The sequence below is a fragment of the Plecotus auritus genome (assembly GCF_963455305.1).
Source record: "Plecotus auritus genome assembly, chromosome: 9".
NCBI lineage: Eukaryota > Metazoa > Chordata > Mammalia > Chiroptera > Vespertilionidae > Plecotus > Plecotus auritus.
Window position 1 is genome coordinate 20,142,488 of NC_137783.1, and position 18,818 is coordinate 20,161,305.

Here is an 18,818-nt window from a genome sequence, read left to right on the forward strand (position 1 = left end):
AAGCAAAACAGGGAAAGGGGTGGAAAGCCAGATATTGATGAAGAAAATGCCACCATCAACTTAATTAAGGTCTGGCAAGACCTCAATGAATATAGATTTGACTTTGGACATATTGACATAACCTGAGAGAATCTTGCTTCTTGTTCAAGGTGAGGGCAACCTTACATTAGAAAGTAGGAATTGGTTCTAGGAAACTCTTGGAAGCCTAAGTATTGGCTCCTGTTGGAGGATAGGGCTTCTTCCAACTGTAAAATGTCAGCCTTCTCTTTTCCACCTGAGGATTCTCAGATAAAGTAGTAAAAGTTAAAGCCTTTTCCACCTTGTGTTTGTCCTTTCTTCCTGCTGTTGTCAATCAGCACTTCCAGGAAGCCACTTTATTCCAGGGTTGACTACATTTTGGAGGAATGACCTGGACAGCCCAGCCTAGGCTGCATGATAAAAACCTGCTTTTCCAGGGTGATTTTCCTGCTGCTAACTTCCTCTTGGGTCCATGTGACCATGTGACACACAAGAGACCTGGCCAGGGCCAAATGCCAGGGCCAAAGTGTCAGCTGGTATTAATGTGGTTGGTTTAATGGCAGCAGACTGCTGGTTTCCTGCTGCCAAGACTGAATTTAACCTAAAGTTACCCTTAGAAAAGACAGGGCGGGTTACTGGGGTATATGAGTCAATCATTGAGCTTTTACTTCTGTGTTACTCTTAAAGGTACAGGAACAGGACCTAGATATCATGGTGGACCATAGAGATAAGTCCCAGGAGACTTTGAATCACACCCAAAAACTCCCAGACACAATGCAATCAGATTCACTTCACTTTTATTATGAACAAACACAATGTTAGATAAGTACAACTAACTTCAGAGTTATTAATAGAAATTATTCCAAAATTATTCTTAGGTCACAAATAACTACTATCCCACATTAAAAAAAAAAAAAAAAAGGAAAAATCCCACCCAATCAAGGAAATCAAGGAACAGGTATCCTGTGTCTGTTTCCATAACAATGAGTTTATGCACTTTCAAATTTTGTCTGGCTAGTTATCTACCACTTATCCAATGGATTTATTCAATTTCTCAGAGAAAACCATAGATTAATGATAGCATCTGGGACACATGGTTCACGGTGGACACAAATTCATGGTGGATACTGCTACTATAAAAATACTCAGGACTTAAGAGAATTTCTCTGCTGAAGGGTCCCAAAATGCTTTATATAAAGCATTAGTCACACCTCAAAACTGCTCTTTGAGGTAGGTCAGTATTATTACCCCCATTTTAACAGAAGGAAAACTGAGGCACATTTTTGTTAAGAGACTTGCCCAGGGTCACATAGCAAGTCAGTGGCACAGTGGTAAGGAGAGGCCTTGGCCTTAACCACCTGGGTAAAGTTGATATCTTGCTTTCTTTAACCTTTCATGCTGACCCATTTGAGCTATACTTACAGAGAATACACTCAGGATACTAGAAAACCAAGGAGAAAAAGTTTCCATTTTAAATGCTACAAGCATCTTTTAATCTAAATAAAAAATCAAATACATTCAAATTACTTCCACCCTCCATCAAATGTGGGCACTTAATAAACACAGACCTAAGAAAAGTTTCCAAAATGAAGCCCAGGAGGGAATCCTGGGAACAGCTGTTCTGCTAATTCTCCAGCCAGGCCCCCTTTTCCACCAGCCACTTCTGCAAGCTCTCAGGTGCAAAGGAACTCCACAGAGGAGCGAGGAGGGAGTGAGAGCAGGCTCATATGCAACACTGATTAGAAAACATGTAAGGCACCCAAATAAGTTGTCAGCACACCCACAAAGCAAGGACTGTTAGAAATTCACACTTGATCAAATCCGGGTTTTTGAATCATTAATGCATTATTTGAATTCAGCTTTAGAATCTTGAGAAGTGTTCCTTATTCAGCAGAGACCTCCCCCCGTCCCCCTAACCCCCCACACACATCCACATATACACTAGGGCCCTCAGCCTGAGGACCCCAATCAGCCTTGTGTAGGTAGGGTCATGGTGTGGATCAGATCCATGGAACATGATTAGAATAGAAAGATAAAGTTGTTTTTGATCATAAATTATAAAGTAGGCATCTGGTGACCTGTGGAGTTAAAACTATCCAATAGACATTTCCCAGGGGTAGGTGCACAGGTCAACAGATCAAAACTATAGTGATCTTCCGTTTGATTCTTTTCTACTGAGAGGAACAGCTCAAAAGACAAAGATGCCTTTAGACCAGGCTTACCCCTGTAGCCTCTATCTATTCAGCAAATACAAAAGGAAAGGCCCTCCTCCCTTCCACCATTTGGTTTCAACAGTGGACAGAGCATTTGGTATCATACATTTCCAATCTTGATAAAGAAAAGCCAGGCTTCTGCATTGATGACTGAGGTACAGGGACAGGAGTGGCCCAAAGTTCTCAAAACACTGATTTTTTTTTTTTTTCAGACCTCTTCTACACTATTGTCTACTCTAGGCTGTGTTGTAGGGAATGCTGGTTAGTTTGCTGAACAGAGACGCTGTTCAGCAAAGTTCATGGCATCTCAGATCCCAAGTCCCAGCCAAAGCTTTGCAGTGTACCCTGGCTCCAGGGAATGAACAGGGCCTTCTTTCAAGTGAGGCACTTTGGAACTTGCCTTTGTTTCTTGTGCTTCCCAGTGAAGGCTAGGCTCCCTCCTACTTCTACCAGCATTGCAGTCAGCTGGGAGCACAGACTAAAGCTGGGCAGGGTAAATAAGCAAGCAGGGGGCGTCCAGTATGTTCTCTGGTTCTGACCCAGACAGAGGAGACTGAAAACAAACTCTCTTTTGCTCCAGGGCTGGCTCACTAGCATGATGCAAGCATTCGGCTTGGCTGTGCCTCATGAGAGAGAGAGAGAGAGAGAGAGAGAGAGAGAGAGAGAGAGAGAGAGAGAGAGAGAGAGCCTGAGCCAGGGATGTTTCTAGTAGGGTTTGCCAGCCTTGTCTTGAGTCATCACTGTGGCAAGGGATAATAGGACTGTAGGTGGAGAGACTCTGGAGGCCAGGTGAAAGTGGCAGCTAGGGCAGCTTTATAAAGAGAAACAGTGGTTCAGTGACCCTGAGCATTCTGTCTGCCTGGACAGCAATAGCCATCACTGCCTCTGAATACACAAAGGAGGCTGCCTGTCCAGAGAAAAAAGAAAACGTCAGGGGACAGATAGAACCGGTAGGAGAACTGGACAGATTGGTAGAGCCAGGAATCAATAACCAGGGTAAAGACTTGTACTTGCCCCCAGGCAGTTCTATATTTAGGCTTAGATCAGTGATTTTCAACCGTTGTGCCACAAGCATTTTTAAAACATGCAGCACCTGACTATTTAGTCAGGGGCACTGACCTCTTTTTCCTTAGATTGTCAAATATAAAAATGACAAGAGCCAGCACAACAATAGCCATCTGGTTTGAATCACTCAAAAGTTACCTTTTGTTGTTGTTAGATTGGCAAACATACTTTTTGGTGTGCTGCAGAATTTTAGTCATTAGTTTATGTGTGCCATGAGAGGAAAGAGATTGAAAACCACTGGGTTACCTGTTAGCAGAAGGAATGAGTGAAACAGTCCGACACTATGGCAAAAAGCCTCGTTTTCACTTATTCCAAGGAGAAATGGGAGTCAATGAGTGAACCTAACAACTAACTTGTTTGGATAACCAGCTTTCCTATTATGACACCCAATAATTTACTTAGTAAGCTTCTGAATCCAAATCCCCAGACAATGCATTCTCAAAGTCCTTATTCTGTAAAATAATCTCTCAGGAACTGCCCACAGACCCTGTTCTTCAACCTCTCCATCCCCTATCCTCTTCTTCAAGCATCCCTCTTTCAGAGGGAAATACTCTGAGTGAATTAATATTCTAGGCAAAGTATATCTGTGTGTGTGTGTATATATATATATATATATATATATATATATATATATATATGTATTTGTTTAACCTACCTCCTAAAATCCTTCTTTTTTTGGAATGCTCACCATTATACCACCAATACATTCCTTTTTTGGATGTCTGGAAATGCTGCAGCTACCTCATTAACTGAGTAGAGCTGACCAATATTCCAAGGGTCAGATGGCAAAGTAGAAAGATGAAAGAATTTTGATGATTCCATGAGCTGCTGGATTCATCAATTCTGGAAACAACCAACCTCAAGACTTTCTGATATATGAAATAAGAAATTTTCCTGTTATTAAAGGAAAAAAAAACGCCATTGAAGATCATTTGTATTACAAACTAAATGCTTCTTCTTTATCTCCAGCCTAGAGTCTATTGGGACCTAAGGTTTGCTCCTGTGGTCTAGCATTGCCAAGCTCCATGGCCATTCCCTACTCACAGTCAGGAGAGAAAGGAAGCGTGCTGGGTGGTGGGGCTCAATGGCCGCAGTGGGCGGGCAGCTGTATGTTTGATCACATCAGGAGCTTCTTCTTGCTTTGTTTCCCACCTTACTTATCAATCGTACCATACATGCTAACTCTCTCCCCTGACAATTTACCTGCTTTAGAAGCTTTGTGACAAATAAAGTTGTTTTTCCATTCCATCTAGCAAAAGTCTGAAATGAAAATAACTAAGAGGGGTCTTCCCAGAAGATTTTGTCAAATCTCTAGCTTAAGCCACCTACCTTGAAGCTTAGAACATCTCAAGGAAAGAGTTATCTGGGGCAAAGCCATTAGTTTGGGATGATAGAAAGGTTGTCTAGACTTCAGAAGCTGGATACCCACCTATGCCTCACCAGCTGCTTGTCTGGGAGGCAATGAGGGAGAAGAGAAAGGAAGGTGACAGGAAAAAAGCAAAGAAAAGGACAATGGGTCTAGAAGACAGGGAAGAAAAGAGAAGAAAGAAGAGTATCAGCTTAGCATCATGAAGGCAGAGTTGTTGGCTTTCAATACTTTTGAATTTTAAAAGAATACTGGAATGGGTTAACCTCATCATCTTTAGCATCCTGGTAGCATTATTCAGTAGTTAATAAAAAGAACATTAAAACTCTGCCTGGCTGGCTTTTGAAAAGGAAAATGGAGGACCCAAAACTCAGCCACTCTTGTAGCTTTCATCTCCAGTTCTTTTAATCTTGGCCAAGACGGCCGCCTTGGACACTTTCTTCCGGTCGTAAGCCAGCCCAAGGGCAGCCATGCAATCGATGAAGAACGTGGTTAGGTTGATGTGCCAGCGGTACTCACTGGCGGAGTAGTCATAGGGAAAGGAGTGATGGTAGTTGTGGAAGCCCTCACCTGAAACCGAAAAACAAAGAAAAAAGTTATGGAGCTCTACGGTGAATTGCTGTCTTCCTAATCTTGGAACATCAGTTACCTAGCAGAGTACCTCCAACCTAGTAGATAACTTGCTGTTGTTGAATGAATGAATGAAACTAGTCTCTTCTACTCTGAACCCCAAATAGATCCACTCAGAGGCTTCTTAAGAAACAAATGGGGAGCCCTGGCCAGTATTTCTCAGTGGTTAGAGCATCTATCCTCGCATCAAAGGGTCTCAGGTTCCATTTCCAGTCAAGGGCATGTACCTGGATTTCAGGTTCGATCTCCCTGCTGCAGCAGGAGGCAACCAATCAATGTGTCTCTCTCACATCTATGTTTCTCTCTGTCTCTACCTCTCTTCCTCCTTCCCTCCCTTCAACTCTCTCTAAAATCAATGGAAAAATATCTTTGGTGAAGATTAAAAAAAGAAAGAAAGAAAGAAATGAAAAGGGAGACCTTGGTCACCCATGGATTTCTGGGAGCCATTGTGCAAGGACTGGCAGTTTCTCTCAGAGGATAAGATGACTAAAAAGAAACTATCACTGGAAATGGATTTTAGATCGGAAAATCCCAGAGCTTCACTAAATATTGGTCTGATATCCTCAAGGCTCTGTGTGTGTGTGTGTGTGTGTGTGTGTGTGTGTGCATGTGCATGCTAGGGTGGAAGTGGAGAGAGTCTAGAATGAAGAACTTTTGCTGTGTTTCTTACAAAGGTGAGCAAGGGAGCACACCTGCACTGGAATTACCTACAAGCGTGAGAGAGAACAGAATTGGGCAGCAACAGCCGAAAGTCAAAAGAAAGGAGGCCCAGCCCAGGGCTCGAGTGTCCTCGGCCACTACTGGTTCAGGAGACTCTCTGACTTCGAATTCTTTGAGCTTTGACCCTGGTGTGGTGGTGATGCAGATAAAACAGAAGCTCTCTGAGGGAGTCAGAGGCAAAATGCTTAGAAACGCCCTCTAACTTCTGAGATGAGCGTTTCATTTTGCTGGATGGAGAACAAAACCAAAATTCTGGATTCAGGATAATTTCTGTAATGGATAAAACTTTGGAAACTCCACAGAGAGTTCTCCAATCATTGGCAGAACTCTTTTTTCTGAACCACATTCAACAATAACAATACTGACCCTTATGAGGCTGGGGTAAAGCCGGGTAAAAAATAGCTAGTAAAAGAGCATATCGAGTCCTTTGAAGATAAAAGAACCTCAGTAGAGCCATAATGATATTAATAACAAGCAAGTAAAGGAAGTCCTGCAAAGTAAATGACACCATCCAAGACACCTCAAGGTGTGTCCTCTCTCTCTAACATGGACCCTCTGTGACAGTGTGAACTGAGTAGGAGGATGGAATGATCCCAAGGCTAAAGGTACTGACAGAGGATTTCTCATTTCCATCAATGGCTTTGCACCAGGCTCTCTATATAAAGCACTAGCCAGGCCTATACTTATCAGATTGAAAACTGAATCAGACACACACATAGCCAACGGCGGGGGTGGAGGGGGGGGGGCGGGGAGGAAGGAGAGTCAACAGGGAGAAGAAGGACAAGACTTTGCAACTGGGGCAGCAAGATACAGCCCAAGAAAGGCTCAAGAGAGGTCAGCTTTGTCAGAGAGAAGATGAGCATGTGACTGGGGGAGGTAATTCAAGAAGATTAGAAAGGCAGGAAGAGAGCTAGAGGAGAACAAAAGGGGAGGTGATAAGGGAGGAGAGCAGCAGGTACAGAGAAATAAATAACTGAGACAAAATAAGATATTGGGAGCCACTTTGTTTTCTGTGGGGGTTGTTTGGTTGGTTGTTTTTTTGCACAAGGGAGCCACTTGGAACTAGTGATCAGAAAGAGGCTGCAGTTAGGGAAGCTCACTGTAGACCCATTTGCAGTACAGGACAAATCTCATTCCAGAAACTTCCATTTCTATGAAAATCTCAGACTTACATGCCGACCAGGTCAGTGGTTGGCAAACTGCGGCTCACGAGCCACATGCGGCTCGCAAGCCACGGTTTGCCACTCTGTTGACTAATGAGTTTGCCGACCACTGGGATAGGGGCTTAATCACAAGGAACAACAACAGCCTGTAACTATTGGAATCGAGAGTCTAGTAGGTCAGTGGTCGGCAAACTCATTAGTCAACAGAGCAGCAAACCGCGAGCCGCAGTTTGCCGACTTTTCTAAAGTTCTGAACTCGCGAGCCGCAGTTTGCCAACCACTGGCCTAGGTGGTTTATTTCAAACATGGTTCAGAGTAAAAACATGCACAATGGTAGATGGTGCCTGAAAGGAGAGGGGAGAGGCATGAAAGTTAAAAAGAGAGGGAAAAAATACTATTTGAGTACAGACAGTACCTAGTGAAGATGGTCAGGGTTGAGACTATAAAGAGAAAAGGGTGAATTTAGGCCATGATATGCATAAACACATGGAACAGTGAGGTTGCCTGGTTATATTGTGTAACCAATAGTACTGATCAACGGTGAGGAACAAGAGGCCACTGGGTTTCCTTAAGGAAGGCTAATTCCAGGCCTTAGGGATGGTCTCTATGTAGTTGAAAACAGTGACAGAAAACAACAACAACTGGAGACAGATTGTAGAACTCTGGCTATTAGAACTCAAAGTATAGAGAAATAACTTCATAAATAGGAAGCATTAGATCAGTTAGCAGGCACTTGTGATTAAACTAACTGCTTTCTCAGGGGTTCCCTAAGCCATTCTCAGCACAGAAGAAAGCAGAAGAGAGAAAAATCAAGGACAGGAGACAAGAATGGTATGGCCACCAACAGTTGCTTTGCTGTCCTTCAGATTGGCATCACCAGGCAATAAGGCATGGCATACACTTAACGTATGGCCTATCTGAATATAGCAAAAAGGTATATAAAAGAGAAGTTTACTGAATGAAATTACAAGTATTAATTCTACGTTTGATATGACATATACACCACTAGGCATATTGGCCACCCTGAGGGCCCTGTTCTATTTATATCGATTTATACTTCCCTACAGTCCAGCCTAGACGTGACTGGAAAAAAGAAAACCCAAAGGGGCTCATTATCTATAACATTTGGGAATTGTTTAAGAACATGGAATAAAGGCATTGTTACATTTAACCTTTCCTTTTTATATAAGACTTGTTGCCTGGCTCTCAAGAGTTTTCTAATATATTGCCCCTTAGTTCTAGAGTGGAAAAACAGATAGAAAGAGGCCATAAAACAAGTTAATCTGGTTTTTCTGGTTCCCAGCCTAATAATACCCAAACAGCAGACCACTAGATGTGGTCTGGCTGTGGACTGCTGACTTACCCACAGCTCCCAGTGAAACCAGGATATTCTCCCGTGGGTTAATGTTCTTGTCGTAAGGACGATATCCGTAGAGGTGGGCAGCACTATTCACCAGCCAGGTGGCATTGAGCACAATGGCATACCGCAAGAAAGTGGCAACATACAAGCTGTGTTTAAAAGTTTCACCCCAGAAATACCAGGGCACAAGTGTGGGCAGGATGAAGCACATCAGCAGGACAGCGGGCTTGTAATACCTACATTGAGAGATCATACACCAAGTCAGCAGAGAGGACTTAGACCTACCTGATTTCCATCATCACTGGGTTGGGCTGTCTTTCCTTCTACATTGTGAGGACAGTGTGGCAAATAGAGCAAGAGGGATGGGGTGGGAAATCTTGTGAGAATGTAGTGTCATTATCTCACTTTTTAGATGAGGTAATGAGGGGTTAAATGACTTTTCTAGGATTGCACCACAAGGAACCAGTGGAGCAAGGATTGGAATGCTGATCTCCTAATTTGAAAGTCATTGACTTTTTTTTTTTTTTTTTTTTACTATAGCACAATTTCATGTGAGTAAAATAGGCAAGTTCCAGACTACAAACGAATACACTGAATTCTCCTGCTGTTTTTCCATTCTGTCTTTGGGCTCCTTTCTCTTTCCAATCAATGTTCTTTGCAGAGTCCATGTTTAGTGTCTTGCCTCTATTTCCTGCCAGCCAGCCTCTAACCACTCCTTTTCTTTTCCCTCAGGATCTTTGATGCCTCCATATCTCCGATCCTCTGAAGGTCCTGTCCCATTACTCAATCTCTCCTTGAAGTTAAGGAGACCAGACCATCGACTTGATTTCCTGCGTCTCTTCAGCAGTCAAGCCTTATGCTCTTATACCATTGGTATTCCTGCACCCAACTCCTTTCCATTCTTGCCGCTGCTTCCCTAGCATGGGTCCTCACTGCCTCCTAATTTGTGGCCCTGCTTCTCACCTCTTTGGCTCATTGGTTTCTTCACCTGTCATGAGAGTGATCTTTCTGAAGCACACCTCCAACCATCACAGATTCCCAATCAAAAAACCTGTAATGGTTTCCTATTGCCTATCAAATTAAATCCTAAGTCTGCTTTTAATGGCCCCAGTCTCCCTCTCTAGTCTTAATCCTACCACACCCTGTACTTCAAGCAAAAGGACTCTGTTGCTAGAACATACTTCAGGCTTAGGTCATTCTGTTCTGTTTGTACTGTTTGTCCCTCTCCCATGACACCTGTGAAAATCTCTATCCATCAGTGGATTCCAAAGCTACTTGCTTCACACACCGTTCCCTAACGCTCCCCACTAAGCAGTCTCCCTCTCCTTTGTGTCTCTTACTGGTACAGAAAATATTTTGCCATGTATCATACGTATTCAGACACTTGGCTTATCCTTTTACTCGCCAGTAGGCTACAAACTCCTTGAAGGTAAGGACTATGACACAGTCATCTTTGTATCCATGACTTCCTAGGTCAGTAAACATTAGTTGAATTTTATTGGCTTAATTAAGAAGTTCAGAAAGAATAATATTCTATGGCTGTAGACTTGGGGACTCTTAAAAATTAGGGTTTTAAATTATGATTTTTGAATATAGAAACCCAGTAAATTTCCCAGCTTATGTTTCTAAGTCCTGGGAGAAAAGGGGTGAGGGGGTTTCCCAAACACCAAGTGTCCAGCTCCATCCCCACTCCACTCACCTCCTCTGGAACATCAGCAGCTTCTCAGCTTTTAGGTCAGACAAGTCTAGCAAACTACCCTTCTCTTTGACAGCTGGGTGTTTGCGCACAAGCAGCCAACCCACATGGGAGAAGAAAAAGCCACGTCGGGCATTGTGGGGATCAGCATCTGTTTCTGAAAACTTGTGGTGAACACGGTGATCTCGGGCCCATTCATAAGCATCATTCTGGAGGGACAGAGAAGAAGACTGTAGGCCTGAGGAGAGACACCCTCTTAGGGGAATCCCAGTGGATAGACATCTTCAAGAGCCCATAACTCTCAGCCCAACCTCACAAAATACCCAGGAGCTGGGGCTCCAAAGGAGGGTCACGGAGTAGCCGCCTCTTTTCCCCCAACTTGCCACTGAAGCTTAATTGGAAAAGCAACTTAAAGTCCCAGGACCATATAAATAGGACTGGTTGCTTCATAAAGATTATACAGTGGGCAGAATGGAGGTAGATCATAGAGCTCAAACAATTTCATTAGGAGAGAACCTTGCAATTCCTCCAGCAAGTAATGTTGGAAAAGGTCTTTGTGGGGTGCCCAATTCCTGCGCAGGGAGAACAAGGCAGACAGCCTTGCATCCTAGGGCCCTGGTCAGAGGATAAAGCTGCAGGGAGCTTCGTTCTGATGCCTTGGCAAGAGACAGCTTACAACTCAGCAAGACCAGGCACATGAATCATGAGCATGGCCACATTCCCAAATGACCTCTGGGACTCTTTCCATCCCTTAAAGAAGGTGTCAATATTTCTTTCTTACCTTTGTCCCAATATCAGGAGCCCTCAAGGTATAAAGTAATAAGGCACAGATGATTATGTAACTATGGTAAATACCTGGAATACTGCCATGAAGAAGGGAACAAGTTCGGTGGCCTCTTTTTCCCCCCTCTGCTCCGAGCTAAGCCCCACATCACAAGCTATCCTTTGCCCATTGCCACCACTTAATAGCTATGCGTTCCCTTTCCCCAGTTTCCTTCATTCTGTCTCTGCTATAAACTTTCTGACTCAACAAACTTCCATACTTGACTTAGTCAGCCTGGCAGCCCAAGACAGGACCATATTGTTGGCCTCCCTAACCTCTCCAATGCATAATTTTCTTATCTAGAAAATGGGAATAAGAATAGTTCCCACCTCCTAACAGAATTTAATGAGGTAATCTATGTCAAGTGCTTAGAATAGTACCAGGCACATACTCAGTGCTATAAGTATTTGCTGTCATCGCCGGAAAACAACAGAATTCCTGAGTCTGTGAAACATCCACTTCAGTCCCATCATGGTGGAACCCTAAGCTATTCACCTAAAATGGTAAGTCTATTGTCCAATGCCTACCCAGGAAATCAGCAGCATAAACTAAGGCTTATGCCTTGTAGACCCTGAGCATGAAGGACCCCAACAGCCAGACTGTGTGATAACAAAGGAACCATAGGAATAGAGAGGAATAAATATTTCCTAGTTATTTCCTATTTCTCTTTTCTAGACTCAGAAATGTGCCCATGCTTTATGGACTTAAGGACTGAGCCTGCACCTGAGGTGACCACCAGGAGAGAGGAAAGTGAAATGGTTGTCCAGGTGTTGCTCCTCTGCAGGTGCTGATCTCCTCCATCCGCCCCATCACTGATAGAGTGAAGGGAAGGGCTGAGCAGAGCCGGCTTCCTACCTGGAATGCCATTGTGTTGGCGATGATCAAGAAGACCCGCAGAGGCAGCCGAGCTTTGTAGCTCCGGTGACTCCACAGGCGATGGGCTCCTGCCGTTATACCCAGAGCACTGATGATGTAGTAGGAGAACCCTGCCAGGCAGAAACAGTGAGAGGTCAATAATCTGGAAAAACATCCACATGTGGTTCTCTGTATGTTGGCTGTGTCTTCAGAGGCTTTGGGGGAGGATCGGCTTTTCCCTGAAGTGCAGAGACACCTTGGCCTCTTAGGTCTCTCCAATTTTATTACTTGAAAAAAACCATCACCTCTCACCCTCTCCACCTAGGAATTGGAATAAGCAAAGAAGTTTCAGGAACTTTGATTTCAGAGAGGAACGGAAAGGGAGAGAGAGATAGAAACATCTACGATGAGAGAATCACTGATTGGTTGTCTCCTATGTGCCACATATTGGGGATCAAGCCCACAACCTGGGCATGTGCCCCAACCAGGAATTGAACCGTGACCTAGTTCATAGATTGGCAATCAACCACTGAGTCATGCCAGCCGGGCTGTTTAGGAACTTTAGAAAGGCAGGACAGGGAAGAGAGAGCTTGCTACCCAGCCACTGGTCACTCTCAGTCATGAGGACGGTTATCTCAAGTCCCATCTCCTTTGAACTTCAGCTAAGCTTCCCCCAGTTTTTAAGGACCACAGACCACTCCTACAGAGCTTAGGACCCATAACCAAGGGTGGTCTTAAACAATTTAATAGTCAGGATAGTCTGGGCACTCATCAATCCAAGGGGCTCTGGGTTCTAGAGGACACCCAGGGGCTCAGAACTATGGCTATTTACCAACTGGTACAAAAGCATTTCAGTATTTTAGCAGGCAGTGTGACCATATCAGGGGACAATCTGCCCTTCACATAAGTCTTATCTGCACAGCTTAGCTAAGAATTTTATATTCTCTGATTTTCTGGATCCTTTGAATGGCCTTTAATAGCCTCACTTTGCAGTTGAAAAAAAAAAAAAAGACGCTCAGAGAGGTTATGTTTATCTATGGTCACAGTAAGAAATTGAGCCATAGTTTGAAACTAAAAGTTCTGTCAACAAGCATTCATATTCCAACTATACCATCCAGCTCCCCAGGATATGTACATAGTTCCTGCGTCTCTCCTTTGCCACACCCCTGTCAGCCCCTACTCTCTCTGGCAAGGCTAATTTTAGATGATGGTGGGATATGCTCAGAGCTGCTGGTGGAACACCCCAACACTGTCCTCCCTCACCTTCCTGGAGGCCTGCCAGGTCAGGAGGTGCCAGCTATAATCTCTAACTGGGCAGTGGGTTGCTGGGTGTACCCATATTCCTCTGTTTAGTAGCTCTAGGAGGCAGGGGCTGAGTGAGGCCTTGGTAGAGCAGTTGACTGTTGACAATGTTTCATTCCTAGGGATACAGCTCAAAACAATGGATCCTCAGTGGCCACAGAATTTAGTTGCAGTTGGAGACACCCCATGTTGTAACAAACTGTCCTGTGTTCTTCTCCAGCCACAGATAGCAGTTTCCTAAACAACTCCCCCACCCCCACCCTATCTTCCTCCACCCTAACCCTAACCCTCCTACAGGATCCCACAGAGAGCCGTGGAGCCAGAGTCTAAAAAGTTCTGTCTCTAATCCCTTTGCTACGAGATTTGCTGGCCTTAAGCTATGTGATTGTATGCTCCCAGATGCAAAATCTACCTGCATCTGCAGCTGGAAGAATGACAGTTGAGCCACAACCACACGAATGAATGAGGAAGAAAAACGGCTTTGGGCAAGAAAACAGAAGCGCTTGGCTCAAAATGAAGGAAGCTACTAGGATTGTTTCATGCCACAGATGACCCTGTGAGCTAACTCAGAAAGCACTTAAGATCCTAGTGTTAACAGGGGAACTGGGAAAAGAATCCAAGCATTCTATTGCCTTTTCTATTAACACCTCTAAGCCTATCAACTAGAAGGAGGCTCATTCTCTACTAATGTCCAAATTGATGGTTAAGCAAAATCTCACAGCTTTGGCCCTAAGGGAAGGGAAATTTTGCCTCTTGGCCCTCAGTGATGCCAGAGATATGCCTTCAGGCTGCCCCTAAGGGCCCTTCTGGGAGACTCTCTAAATTGCTCAGACCCAAGAAATGCTGTAATCACAACCAGTTGTTAATTTAATACTGTCCTTGGGGATAAAAGAAAAGGCTGAGGCCAAGCTCCTAAACTCTAAAAGTGGGACCCCTGATGGTCCCTCTCTCTTTCTTGTTTCTTAAGACAGAGGAGTTCTGTTATCCCCATACCAGGATGGTTATCGGTCAGCTAAGCCATCTACCACAAGACCCAGGGAAAGGAGTACAAAAGGTCACCATCTGGTCTCTGTGTGCCACATTTCTCTGCCCAAAGGCACATGGCAGGGCACATAAAGGTAGTGGGCACAGCCTTGGATTGGGGATCGCACTCTGACCCCTGCTCCAGCAGCCCAGGGTGGGGAGCAAGCAGAAGCAGTCTGGCCAAACTCTGGACTTAACCAGGCCTACAGGGAGTGCTGAGGCTGGAAGGGACTTGCGGGCTACAAAACTACTTGTGAAGACTCCTCTTTTGGGTAGGAGGGTAGAGAACTGAAGTTTGGCTGGGAACTCAGAGGGGCTGGAGAACAGATGTGCCCCTCCCCTCACAAAGAGAAGAGCCCTTCCTGGTCTGCAGAAGAGCTCATTTCCTGCACCTGCGCAGCCTCAGCAATGAGACACCTGTAACCTAAGGAGCACTACCTTCCTGATCCTAAAAAAAGGACTGTTGTCCCCGTTTGTACCTGGAAAGATGGAGATCCTGAGAGAAGGGATCTACCCAGTTGCATTTCACTGTCTGAGGCACTGAGAGCATTTCCCAACACGAAGCTCTAAGGACCAGATCCCACCACCGTTAGACGTAAGGGGTCCTAGGAGATTCAGCTAAAACTCGGCCTACTAGCCCTTCTACACAACTATCCTCCAAGAGTGCAGCTCTCAGCAAGCACCCCGCACCCGAGACTACTCTGGAAACCCTAATGTAGTTTCCCAGAGAGAATTCAGTTCACCACCCTCAGAGAGTGGCCATGTGGGGCCCCTGGGTCCTTAGAGTTCCCTCATCTCCCCTCCCCAACTCAGGCTTATGATGGCAGAGGTGAAAATGCCTGCAAAGCGCATGTGTGTTCCCAGGGGGCAGGGCGCTGCTATCAGCTCATTCCCATGGATCCCTGAAAAAGCTGAGCTAAGGGCAGGTCAGGGACAGAATTGGGAACTGCCTCCCTCACTGCAGCAGCCTCAAGGCTGGGGCTGCTTAGGGCTCTTCTCTGGCCTGGTCTGGCTGTCCAGGCAAGGAGAGACTTCATGGCACCAGGAGACAGGAGCTGGAGCAGGCTAGATGGGGAGTGGGACATGAAACAGTGCTTCCACCTTATTTCAATCAAAGGACTTTTCCCTGAGTGGTGCGTACGGTGCCCTGGAGACCTACAGGGAGTCACAGAGCATCACATCTGTTTACCTTGTTTCTTACAGGAGCTTCATCTTTCTCTCTAACAAAGGAGGCTTGGGGGCCAAGGGTCAGGGCAAACACTTTTGTGGGTAATCACCTCTCGGTTCCTCCCTCTCCTACTCTCTTCCTGAGCAGTTTTTCTTGCGTTCCCACGTCTGTGTTCAGCATATACCCCTGAAACCACTGGTCTCACCCCATGTTCCTATGCTCCCAGCTAGGGGCCTTGATTCTTTTGTGGATGGTGGGGCTGGGACAAGCAGCCAAGCAAATGTCTTGAAACAGAAAAGCTCTTTCAGGGAAAGCTGACTCCATGGCACAGGTCTGCCCACTTCAAAGCCTACAGCACATGGTCTCAGGGCTCCCTCCCCAGCACCCGGTGAAAAGACCCCCAGCACTGCCACCCCTGCTTCCCCGCCCCCCTGGCCTCTGCTCCCAGTCCACTCAGCCTCTCGGAAATTGTGGGGGCCAGTACTTCTGTTCCAGGTAAGCTCCTATCTTACTAAAGGGTGGAGAGAACCTGGCGTCTTGGGTCAGGAGGGCAGGAAACACTCTTACCCCAGAGCCAGGTGTAGATCTTGCAAGTGGGGATCAGTATGATCCCGTACAGGGCTCCCAAGTGTAGCAGAGTCATAAGGATGATGTTCCTCCAAACATACTCAAGCTTGGGCCTCGGGCCCTCCTTATCCTTGTAACTTGGGTCATAGATGTCGTCTTTCATTTCGGGGCGGATGTCTTCTTCCACGTGTAGGAGATTCTTCTCCAAGTTGCCTTCTCCATTCTGCAGGACCCTGGCGGCAGGCTCTGTGATGGTGGTGGTGGTGGTGGTGGTGGCTGTGTAGGAGCTAGAGATCTGGCAGGGAGAGGAAGCGGAGGGTCAGGAGAGAGGAGACTGCACGTGGAGGTAGCAGGGGCCACGTCACTCTCTAATCCAGCTGGAGGAAGAGTGAAGGATTGGCACAGACCCTGCCCCAATACCCAGGGTCACCGAAGGCGGGGTCCAACCCAGATGAAAGAAAAGGAAGTCCCCAGGAACTATGCAGATAGATTGGGGAGGGGGTGAAACCTCAAGGTGAAGGGGCAACAGGAAGGAGTAAAACACTTTCACCCATTCGGACACACAAAGGAACACCCGCAGGCATACAGACGTAAGGGTGCCGCCACGATCCGGTTTTTCTTTTAAGCGTAGGAAACAAAAGTTCGGAAACCAAGTCCCCAAATTACAATGCAGATTCCCAACAAATGAAGGCAGTACAACTCGCAAAAGATGGCTCTGTCCTCCGCGGGGATCTCAACTCCTCCATCCACGAGTCACCCAGAAGCCCAGCCAGCTCCGGCGGCCCCATGGTCAGGGAGCCAAGGAGCCAATGCGGGGAAACTCACCTCCTCCTGCAGCAAGTGGGCCGGCATCTGGGCTCTCTGATGCCTGGGGTCACTCTCCCAGGGCTGAGGCTGCGGAGCTGAGTTCGGGACAGCCGGGGCAGCGGAGAGATTTCGGTGGCTGAGCCCGCGTTTGCGCTCGGATGGGTTGGCCGTGCGCGCTGGATCGGTGTCGGTGGACCCGGTGCGTGGATCTCCCAAGGCTGGGGATTTAAAGGCTAGAGCTGGCAGAGGATGACCGTGTCCCGTATTTCCTCAGACTCCTTTTATTCGCTGCCAACAGGGGCAAAGTGCGCAGAGTTGGCTCGCTGTGGGACCCCCGCATGGGCGGAGAGGGGAGGAGACAGAGACGAGGCGTGCTAGGGGCAGGACACGCAAAACCTGGATGCTGCAGACATACCGCGGCTCAGCAGCCGCAGCGCCAGCCCCTGGGGAAATGCTAATGGGCTTCTGTAGACTCTGGAGCGTCATTGGCCAAAGGGAATTTGGTGCCACCTCGTCCTGCCGTTGCCATTGGCTCGGCGCAATCTGCTGTTCCCTCTGCCGCGAGCTCCTCGCTCCCCCTCCCATCCCTTTCTTCTCCGCTTCTCTTCCACCGGCCGCCCGGCCTCTCCGCCCGGCACCCCGCGGCCTCGGAGGCGCTGAGGAGCTTTCTCTCTGCAAGACCGAGAGGACCCCGTCCGGGAATGGGGGGTGGGTACCAGCACTTCGCGAATGGATGGGCACTGGGGAAGTTTCACAGAAAACAGTAGAGAAGCCATGGGGGTGACCCCTACGCACAACTCCATTCTGCTTTCCCTACCCTTCCCAGAGACGCGTGCGGAGAGAAGACGTGGCTTTAAACCTGGGGGTGGGATCGCATTCGGGAGGCCGGTGCAGCCCGCCGCCCTCCGCAGCGAGCGCGGGGGACTGGGTCCGCCGCAGAACAACCGCTCTGCCCCTCCCACCGGCTCGGTGAAGCTAACCCGGGACCCCGGGACCGCGGGACCCCCCCGAGTCTTGGGGCGGGCGGTAGAGCAGACGCACGCCCATCCTCGTATGTGTGGACCTGCACGCGCGCACGAGGTTCAGCCGTAGGCAACGCCCAGCGGGGTCGGTCACCGCCAGGCACCAGGGAGCCATCCCATCCCTATGTCCACGCCTACAGACCGCGAGCGGGTGGGGGATGAGGGGGAATGTTTTGGAGATACTTCAGATAGTTGGGTTGTAATTTCCTTACTGGGAAAAATGCAGGAAGCATAGACATGTGCCTGTTCCCAAAGCAGGAGAAGGGGTTATATGAAGCAAGTATAGCTAACAGGTATGGAATTATTACTGCAAGCCAAGTCACACGAATCATTTTATTTAATCCTTACTGTGACCCTATGAGGTGGCTAGTCCATATCCCCGTTTACAGGTGAGAAAGGAGAGACACGGAGAGATTAAAATGAGTTAGGAGCTGAGCCCAGAAGCTTGATGCTGGAGTGCGAACTGTATTCCCCTGTGCAGAAGCCCAGGTTCTTGAGCTGCTCTGACCTCTCTGATGGCACATGCCCCTCAGGCCCCCCTGTCTTTTCTAGGCTGGTGGGAGCCTCATCGTGAGAGCAAGCTGAGAACCGGGCAGGCTGTGCGTTCTCCCAGCCTCCTTGGAGAGCTATGCCTCCCCAAACACTAGCCCAGGATTATTCTGGGAAGAAGGGAAAGTCAGACTTGTGTGTCAACAATTGGCTTCTCAGGAAGAGAGGCACCTGGGATTGCCTGGGAGGAGGACTAAGAAGCTTCTTGTTGGCCACTGGTCTCAGGGTCAGGCCAACTCTCTGGTCAGTCACCATATACATCCATTCCAGTCCTGGCTCCCCGTCCAGTACAGAACTTTTATTTCATGTATTTATTGATGGATTTGAGAGAGAGGGAAGGAGAAACACTGATTTGTTGTTCCACTTATTTATGCATTCATCGGTTGATTCTTGTACATGCCCTGACCAGGGATCGAACCCAGAACCTTGGCATATCAGGACAATGCTCTAACCAACTCAGCTACCCTGCCA

At 47.0% G+C, this 18,818-nt stretch overlaps 1 protein-coding gene and 1 long non-coding RNA gene across 2 annotated transcripts in view; one reads left to right on the forward strand and one right to left on the reverse strand.

Moving 5' to 3' along the window:
• Positions 1–10,222, forward strand: part of LOC308234155 — a 94,145-nt gene extending 83,923 nt beyond the window's left edge. The window contains exon 3 of the long non-coding RNA XR_013959032.1: positions 9,268–10,222. This is a non-coding gene — a long non-coding RNA (uncharacterized lncRNA). The remainder of the gene's footprint in view (positions 1–9,267) is intronic.
• On the reverse strand, positions 799–17,216 carry SCD (stearoyl-CoA desaturase). Its single transcript, XM_080641494.1, has 6 exons — positions 16,795–17,216; positions 15,970–16,264; positions 11,910–12,040; positions 10,235–10,440; positions 8,539–8,771; positions 799–5,232 (listed from the first exon to the last, which is right to left on the reverse strand). Exons 1-6 carry the CDS (start codon positions 16,819–16,821, stop codon positions 5,033–5,035), a joined length of 1,092 nt encoding a protein of 363 aa, XP_080497620.1. The 5' UTR covers positions 16,822–17,216; the 3' UTR covers positions 799–5,032.
• Positions 17,217–18,818: the final 1,602 nt, after the last annotated feature.